This window comes from Girardinichthys multiradiatus, chromosome 4 (genome assembly GCF_021462225.1).
Source record: "Girardinichthys multiradiatus isolate DD_20200921_A chromosome 4, DD_fGirMul_XY1, whole genome shotgun sequence".
Taxonomy (NCBI): domain Eukaryota; kingdom Metazoa; phylum Chordata; class Actinopteri; order Cyprinodontiformes; family Goodeidae; genus Girardinichthys; species Girardinichthys multiradiatus.
In genome coordinates, this window is record NC_061797.1 from 51543575 (window position 1) to 51553280 (window position 9706).

The 9706-nt window shown below is 41.0% G+C and overlaps 1 protein-coding gene across 1 annotated transcript; it reads right to left on the minus strand.

The window, feature by feature from the left end:
• Positions 1-5679: 5679 nt before the first annotated feature.
• LOC124867234 (beta-1,3-galactosyltransferase 1-like) lies at positions 5680-9043 on the minus strand. Its single transcript, XM_047363580.1, has 2 exons — positions 7963-9043; positions 5680-7709 (listed from the first exon to the last, which is right to left on the minus strand). The coding sequence occupies exons 1-2, from the start codon at positions 8076-8078 to the stop codon at positions 6509-6511; spliced, it is 1317 nt and encodes a 438-aa protein (XP_047219536.1). The 5' UTR covers positions 8079-9043; the 3' UTR covers positions 5680-6508.
• Positions 9044-9706: the final 663 nt, after the last annotated feature.

Below are 9706 nucleotides of genomic sequence, written 5' to 3' on the forward strand. Positions count from 1 at the left end.
TGTCTGTCAATTAAGTTTATTCGACTCACCTGCACCTGGCATTCAGTCTCCTCGTTTCACCTGGTTCTTGCTCCATATATACACCTCTGTTCTGTTCATTCCTGGCGGAAACATTACGGATTATGCTATGCATGTCTTGCCTGCCTGTTTATTGTTTTGTTCCTACCTCCTCTTAAGAGTGAGTTGTGTTTTTCTAAAGATTAAATCTTCTACTTACCGTCATGCTGCCTGTCCATCTGCATTCCGGGATCCTCCACTATACAAACCCTGACACTATCATTCTCCTGATAAGATATTATTGTACATAATATCTAATATACTCGTACTCGTACTCGTACTCGTCGTCTTCTGCTTTATCCGGGACAGGGTCGCGGGGGCAGCAGACTCAGCAGAGACGCCCAGACGCCCAAGGCGTTCCCAGGCCAGCCGAGAGACATAGTCCCTCCAGCGTGTCCTGGGCCGTCCCCTGGACCTCCTCCCAGTAGGACGTGCCTGGAACACCTTCCAAGGAAGGCGTCCAGGAGGCATCCGGTATAGATGCCTGAGCCACCTCAACTGGCTCCTCTCGATGTGGAAGAGTAGCGGCTCTACTCCGAGCCACCTCCCGGATGGCCGAGCTCCTCACCCTATCTCTAAGGGAGTGCCCGGCCACCCTACGGAGGAAGCTCATCTCCGCCGTTTGTATCCGGGATCTCGTTCTTTCAGTCATTACCCAAAGTTCATGGCCATAGGTGAGGGTAGGAACGTAGACGACTGGTAAATCGAGAGCTTCGCTTTTCGGCTCAGCTCTCTCTTCACCACAACGGACCGGCACAGCGCTCCCATTACTGCGGCAGCCGCACCGATCCGTCTGTCGATCTCCCGCTCCATTCTTCCCTCACTCGTGAACAAGACCCCGAGATACTTAAACTCCTCCACTTGACGCAGGAACTCCCCTCCAACCTGAAGAGGACAAGCCACCCTTTTCCGGTCGAGAACCATGGCCTCGGACTTGGAGGAGCTGATCTTCATCCCAGCCGCTTCACACTCGGCTGCGAACCGCCCCAGCGCATGTTGTAGGTCTTGGCTAGATGGGGCCAGCAGGACCACATCATCTGCAAAAAGAAGAGACGAAATCCTCTGGTCCCCAAACCAGACCCAAACCTCCGGCCCTTGGCTGCGTCTAGAAATCCTGTTGTTAAACTTTACTATTGTAAACGCTCTTACTCAACATGTTTCAATACTGCCACCTGTTGTTGTTGTCATGTATGTTACTCCTGGTGTGCGCATGTGCGACGTCATTATGTCATGATTTTATGTTTTACTTTTGCTGAAGAGAATGGCGCTGTAAGCAAAAGGGCTTACATGTAACTTTGTTAAAGTTCTTCAATAAATATGCCTGATAGAGGCTGAAGAAACTCACAGACTCACTTATTTTCATCTCTCTGCAACGTAAATACCTCTGCGCACCACTCATCGCAACACCTGTCCATAAAAGTTATGAACCGGACCGGTGACAAAGGGCAGCCCTGCCGGAGTCCAACATGCATATTTTGGATGGTGTTGACGTTACTTGGGAAGTCATTTTTTCTTTTGTCTTTGAAGCTCCAGGATGCAGTTTCGCAAGTTTAATTAACTCGTTGGCATTCATTCATTTGCTCTTTGGGTGGAACAAAGAACACTAACTAGAATAAATTTGAGGTTATAAACGGAGCTCCTGCTATATGCGACTGTTTGGGCCGCCATCTTGGTACCTCCCCCTGAAAATGTCTGCGGAAGCACGGCTGCATCCGTTGGCGACTTGTCGTCTGCAGCCAGCAACACGGCTGGGTTTTAATCTGCATTATTAAGAAAGTATTCAGTTAAGGGTTTTCATGTTAAAGAACAAATTAACATTTATCACCACATAAACACACACAAAAGTACTAAAAACTGGTACCTCTACCTCTACTTACCGGTATCAATTCCCTGGTACCGGGTATTGGCACCATATCGGTTCAAATATGAAAGTTACCCATCCCTAGCCAGGTAACTATGGCACTGTATCTTCTATCTATAAGGCTGCAGACACACCTTTGTCTGCTCCACCTTATGCTTCAAATAATCAGTTGGCCTCCAGGAATATCACCTTTCACCTGACCTGCCGGTCCTGTGAGTTAGCTAACAGAAGCTTTATCACCTGTTGTGTTTTGTTCTCTACTATTAGAGAAATTAACTAAGATCTTGAAACCAAAAATGAGTGAACGCTATAAAAACTACAAATTAAAGACAATTAAGACAATCTGCTCTTGTACTTTTGATTCAAACCTAAACACATTTTCTGGGACTCAGAAAAGACACAGAGTTGTTCACCTGCAGATTTAGAGCATCAACCTTTATTCTTCTTTAACACCCAACTTCATGAATAATTAATAGAGCAAAGACAAAATTATCCCAAACGAAACCAAATACAACGTTTGTCAGTTGGAAAAATAGCTGCAGAAAATAAGACATGCGTCTGCATTTCCTGACCCTTCAACTGGGACACTGTATGAGGCTGTAACCGGAGAGCACGGTACATCAGGATTGTGACCAACATTTTTAAATAAACACAAGGTTTCCTGAACTTCTGTGCTGGTTTTCAACCATCAAAAGGAAACCTGCAAGAAAATCAACTCATTTCATGGATCACATTTTCATTTTACTAATATTGCACAAATAAAATAAAATGAAAATGAAACAAAATAGAATAGAATGAAAAAACATTAAACAAAACAATTAAAAACATCAGTTAATTTATCAAATTTACCATCATTGTTTATCATTGGAGTAGGTCCATCAAAGAAATAAATGAGTTTCATAATACATAATAATGTGTAAATTACTGAGCTCAAACCAGTAAACTTCAGATCTTTAGAGTGCTTATAAAACTGGCACATTTTACAAAAAACTATCCATAATATATTAAACTTTATTGTGAAAATGTTAAGGCTATATTTTGGCAAATTTCAAAACGAAATTTATTATTATAAATTAATTATTATTATAAAGTAATTAAAATTACTTCTGCTAATAATTTTAAAGAATTGTGTCTGTTTTTATCCATGACATGTTCCTGAAAGCTTCCCACCAGGATTTTCTCTGCTTAATAAACATTAAATGTCAGGCGTTAATAAAGGACAACCATGATCCTGGAAATGGATCTTCAGTGGAAGAAAAAAAACGGATCAAGTAAAACCTTGGGATCTTGTTTTTCTTGCTTGTCTTTGGTTCGTAACTGCTGGGCATGTAAGAACAGCAGGTCAAGCAACGATTGATGTGCAAAACAAAGAAAACATGTCTTCACTCAGCATTCCCAGGAATGGTAACAAACAAGGTGAGACAGTATTAAGTTTCTTGGCTCACCAGCTCTTACAAAGCACCTGAAAACCTGGAATGTGCAGAAACTGTTGGTTCATTTAAATCAGGTCTGAAAAAATCTGGTTCACAGCAGCTTTTGATCAAACATTCAGACTAATAAGCAGCTTGTAACATTTGTTTGTTTTTGTGCTTTTAGCATCTGTATTTTAACATCTGTTGCTTTTCTTATTTATCTTATTTCACAGCCTTGCCCTGTAAAATTATTTGATCAGCTCTGCATGAATGGTGCTGAACAAATAAACCTGCCTCGCCCTCATGCTTAGTATTTTAAAAAAAGAGGCTTGGCCAAACCAAATGATTCCTGATCGACATTTTTCTTGAACAGAAACCATAAAGAAAAGTTTTCTGCAATTAAAAGTCACCTAAACAGTTAACTACTTGTCATTAGTCAATTACTTTATTACAGGTTAATTATTTGCTAATAACATGGAAATAATTGGTAATTACAAGTTATTAGGATGTTCCTTGCTCATGGTTTATATTTTTAACGTGGACTTGCGTAAAATGTATACTGACATGATTTGTGAGGTTGGTTGCGATTTTCTGGCCTTGACATTTAACAAAGCGAGCAGCATGGTAATGATAACAATAAAAATAAAACAGGTATGAGGTTTACAACTGTTTAGTTTAAAGCACAGGCATTAGTCCAAGAGGTGGAGCTGACATTGAATAAACGTTTAATTTGGACATTAGAAGTAAGACATAAACTTAGATGACTTTACATTTTCTGCTTCTAAATTCAGACAAGACAGAAGTTGTCTTTGGACCGGAGTCTTTAAAAAAGAAACTGCTTAGTCAATCACTTAACCTGGATGACATTAAATTGACCTCTGATAATAAAGTCAAAAACCTTGGTGTTAACTTTGACTAGGACATGTCATTTAAATCCCATATTAAACAGGTTTCTAGGATTTCCTTCTTTCATCTCCGGAACATTGCCAAAATTAGAAATATCCTGTCCAGGAGTGACGCTGAAAAACTAGTCCATGCATTTGTTACTTCAAGGCTGGACTATTGTAATTCTTTACTATCAGGATGTCCACAAAATGCAGTTAAAAACCTTCAGCTGATTCAAAATGCCGCAGCAAGAGTTCTGATGAAAATTAAAAAGAGAGATCATATTTCTCCTATTTTAGCTTCCCTTCATTGGCTCCCTGTTAAATCCAGAATAGAATTTAAAATTCTCCTCCTCACATATAAAGCCCTTAATGATCTAGCTCCATCATACATCAGAGATCTGATTGGTCCATATGTTCCTAACAGAGAACTTTGTTCTCAGACTGCAGGTTTACTGGTGGTTCCTAGAGTCTCTAGAAGTAGAATGGGAGGCAGATCCTTTAGTTATCAGGCTCCTCTCCTGTGGAACCAGCTCCCAGTTTTAGTCCGTGAGGCAGACACCCTGTCTACTTTTAAGGCTAGGCTTAAAACTTTCCTTTTTGATAAAGCTTATAGTTAGAGTGGCTTAGTTTATCCTGAGCTATCTCTGTAGTTATGCTGCTATAAGCTTAGGCTGCTGGAGGACATAATGACCACTTTCACCCTCTTCGCTACATTCTCACACTACTCTCCAATTTTGCATTATTTGCTGTTATTTCAGTTTTTAACTTTGTTCTCTCTTTTCTCTTCCTAGAAGCTACACCTGGTCTGACTCTCTGTCTGCCTGTGACACCTTTCTGGAGAGGGGAATCATCCAAGCTTCTGCTGGCAAAAACTTAATGCTCACCCTCTACCGATGATCCACATGGCCCTGTCTTTTAGTGTTTAACCCTTTCTCTCTCCTAGACATGGCTACTGACTGAGCTTCTACTGTGACTAACTCTATGTTCTCTCTTTCAGACTCTAACCTTGAAAACTGGCTCAGAGTTTATCTGTTCTTTCTTTCTAGATGAAACAACTAAAGGAGCTACATCCATTAACATTTACTTTTCCTTCCCATAGAAAGTACTCCTGGATCAGTGCTTCTTTGTTCTCTTTGTGTCTCTGCTCTGTTCTCTCAAACCTCCAGTCGGTCGTGGCAGATGGCCGCTCACACTGAGCCTGGTTCTGGTTCTGCTGGAGGTTTCTTCCTGTTAAAAGGGAGTTTTTCCTCTCCACTGTCGCTACATGCATGCTCAGTATGAGGGATTGCTGCAAAGTCAACACCAGTGACTGTCCACTGTCTCTACATGCTCATCCAGGAGGAGTGAATGCTGCAAGTCACTGACTGGATGCAATCTGCTGGGTTTCCTTAGATAGAAAAACTTTTTATCCAATTTGAATAAATAACTGAATCTGACTGCACTGTTCAATGATTACGATTAATAGGAATGCATGAACCTGACTGTTATGAAGAACCTTGAGACGACATGTGTTGTGAATTGGCGCTCTATAAATAAAACTGAATTGAATTGAATTGAATTATTTATCCAAATGAAATAAATGAAACACCCATCAAACATGTGTCTAATCACCTGGGGAACTGGCTTAGAGCTTCTCCTCTCCCTATATCACCACCATCTCTGCAGTTTTCTCTTCATACTAAGTCTAACCACAACAAACTGCATAATGTCAAGTTGTCACCTTCGCTTCGGTTAGACAAGTAAACCCACAATGTTTGCGGTGTTGTCTTTGCTATATGAATCTTTAGATACCTATTATTAATTTGTCTGTTACGTTCTTAAGGATAAAGATATTAAAATGTCATAATGGTCCCACATTAGCCATCATGTCGTTTTTGCCAATTAAACTAAGCAGAGTCCTTTTTGTCCCCTATCTGCACCTCTGAAATGATGTTTCTTCCATACTGGGTTGTGGTGGAGCTGGTGCCTGTCTCCAGCAGTCTACGGGTGAGAGGCGGGGTACAGGTCGCCAGTCCATCGCAGGGCGGGTAAAAACATGTTGATACTTATTAGCTGTTCGGGGGGGTATTGTCCAATGACATTTACAGCAGGTGTCAAACGTTGGCCGGTGCCTGCTCTGGCCAAAGGAACTGACCAATGATAACTCAGACATCATCTTTAGGAGGGAACCCCCACCTATTAATTGTGTTTTACGGGAACAATGACTCTTATTTGAACTACGATGTAAACAGGGAATGCTGAGCAATTTCTGCCTTCATTTTAATACATAAATTTCCTACCTTTTTCACTGGTCAACAATACTGACCGGGTTTCTTAAAGTCTCTCCAAATCTGCAAACGATCCATATTTTCCGTTGTTGTGGTGGCGATTATCCTGGAGTAATCACAGCGGCTGTAACTCAGAGGAAATACATGGAAGTAGAACCCATTTGGAGCGTCTGTTGGACGGATACCCAGATGCCTCATACACAAGCCCAAATATACGTCTTCAATGTAAAGAGCTTTAACATGTCTGGAAGCCTCAATGAGCTTTTTGGTGAGGTCCAAAGACACAATGTAGCCCAGACCCAAAGCGTAGGGAGGGTAAACAGGATCGCTGAAGATGTTCCATGGTATGTACCATTTGGAATTGGGATCCCTCAAGACCTCTCCTCCATGTGCCACCAGGCCGGTCATGTAGTTTGTCCTCGGAGCGTTTAGGAGCATGGTGACAAGATTAGGCACATTTAGAAACATGTCTGAATCAATTTTCATGCCGTAAGCGGTGCTGGAACAGAAAGAGTTCAGCCACTCCAGCATCACCATGGTCTTGATGGTCAGGTTCTTGTAGCAGTCCATAAAGTTGCTCTGGATGAGGTCATGATGGTCTTTGCTCTCCTGCAGCAGCTGCTGGTGGACCTGCTGAGCATCGTCTCCAGTCTGCATCCCCAGCAGGAAGAAGAGCCTCACCACTTGACCGTGAACCAGCTTCTCGGTTCCCCAGGTGCAGCGGATGATGTCGCGGTGAGCTCGATTGCGTGGTGCCACTTGTACGATCAGCACCATAAACGGCTTCTCCTGCTCACATTTTTGAGGCTCATTGATGGTAAATTGGTACTCATAGGGGTACTCCACCAAGTATGGTCCAAGAGATACGTAAGGAGGCGGTGCCTGTCGGGTTGTTGGCTCGTGTGTCGGTGAGATACTTGTAATTTGAGGAAGTTCAGCTGTAATGGCTTCTTGTGTGAATCCAGTAGAAGCAGCAGCAGCTTTCGGCTCAGTTTTGGATCTGTTTGTGTTGTTGATGCTCTGTTTTCTGAATGGGAAGAATAGTTTGGTCGAATGATTTTGCATCCACCTTTTAGGGTTCCATTCGGGCGCCATGTCCCTTATGTTAGTGAAGTAGAAAAAAATCATGACTCCAACAACCAGAAAGAAGAAGAGAAAGTGGCGCCGTGACGAGCTACAATATCTTTTGTTCTCTGCAGGTCTGTGGCAATTCTCCATTTTCTGGCTAAGAAAAAACAGGAATAACAGAATTTAAACCTTTAAAATATAATGACTTGTTTTTAAAATGCTTCAGTTATCAGTAATAGTCAGTAAAATTCTTTAAGAACCTTTGCTAGAATAAACCCAGTAAAGTTTACCTTCATGTCCTTTCTTTTATACAGTGTACTATTCTTCCCTCTCTGACATTAAGAGCAGAACTTCCTTTCCCTATTTTCTCATTTCAATAGTCATGCAAAGTGAAAAAAACATTTACATACGTTTGTCCAGCCGTAGAAGAGTGACACTCTGACACTATGTGCTGACCAGACTTCAAGTGAGATCTTTCGTTTGTGTCCATTTGTATCAGAAAATGTTGCTCCATTGAAAAATTCATGGCACGGTTTCAGCATTCTGTTGCAGTCAAGTGTAAGGCTAACCTGACCAATTGCAAGGCTCCAAAGGTAAAATAAAAGAGGAAACACTGAAGAAATCCATTCTGTAGCTCCTATGTCTGCCACTCAGGTAACCATAGTGTTTCTGGTCTTACCTACAAGACTGCAGCCGCACCTCTGTTTGCTCCACCTCCTTTTCCACAGGAGACCCAGGGAACAGCTCTTATTATCTGAGCAGATGACTCTTTAAGTGTAAAGCTCAGCCATGTATGGAATTAAGAGGGAGTAAAAATCCTGATGTTTTACTGCTGACTTCTCAGTTTCACGTGCAGTAGAGCCCAATAAAAAGTCATTTTCAAAAACTGTTTCAGTTTTCAGGAGGTTTGTTCATGTCACAACTCCTCTAAAATCCTTCAGTTTGCAGTTTTGTCATGCCTTGTACCTCTTCCTCTTTTCTTTGGGTTGGTTTTGTAAGAATCTGTAAAATTCAAAGTAAAAAACTTCTAAATTTTGAGGAAGTTCATGTTCCATATTTTTATCTACCACAAAGTGTATTTTTAAGCAAATTCATTACGCTGAAAATAACACTCAACTGAATCTTGTTTAGCAGATGTTACTTGTGTTTCTGCTGCTGTTGAGTTGGTCTACTAGATACTTTGGTTTGGTCCCGCTCAGAGTTCGCATGGGGCTGGTTGTACCCTGAAGAGGTCCACGCCTGGTGTTAGTAGAAGTTATGATCCCTATTGAGATCTGCTACGGGATAAGGTGGAGCCTTTGGACTCCAGCCCTGGTGTGGTAACAGTCTGACCAGTTGTTACAGTTTAGCTGCTACATGGGATTTATTGAAGCTTGTTAAGGCTTTAGTCTCAGAGTTGGCTCTGTTTTTGGTATGTTTTCTTACACTAGTTAAAATTTTTGCCCAGCATTTCTTGTTTGCATTTTATCCAACCTGTGACTACATTAAATATGTTTCCCCTTTCACATTGCCTTTGTGGTATTTATTCCACTCTATCTCACATTTTTGACACTGGTAACGAGACTCTTCCTGCAGTTATTCATTTAAAACTCTGGCCGCTCAGGCGATGCTGCTTTCTGCTTAATCATCTTCCCTTTTTGAGAAGAAAAGCAGCTTTAGAGAAATATTTAAGCAAATTGGTTTGATTTTCTTTCATTTTGTTTTTGGTCACAGCAGAAACACTCAAGACCAACTAACATCAAACCTATAATGGATCCATATTCTCCTCCACATTTAGAAAGCTTAAGAGGAAACAGAGTGATGAAATACGTTGAGCTCAGTAGCTACACAGGCTGCAAGATTGCCCCACATGCCGCACACCGCTAACACCTCTATATATATTTGTTATACTTTACATTTTTGGAAAAGTCCTCAAAATATTTTAAATAAATCAAAAATAAAAGTTTAAATATCTTTGAAAATAATATATATAATTTGAAAAAGTTAAATATTATTGGCTAAGCCCAGTTTTTGAAATTCTTAATTTTAGTTCAAGTTCTGTCATTTCAGACATTTGACTAATACTGTCCAATTTTAGATTTAAGGTTCATGTTTTACCCTGTCAGGCATGTACAATACATGTATAGTAAATCAGGACAACAGTAGCCCTACAAT

Bases quoted from the DNA above. Each gene is read 5' to 3' on its own strand.
- LOC124867234 (XM_047363580.1), bottom strand. From the start codon at position 8,078: ATGAATTTTTCAATGGAGCAACATTTTCTGATACAAATGGACACAAAC. The intron at 7,710-7,962 runs GTATGTAAATGT...GTTTTTTCTTAG, and splicing joins TCTTCTACGGCTGGACAAAC to CCAGAAAATGGAGAATTGCC.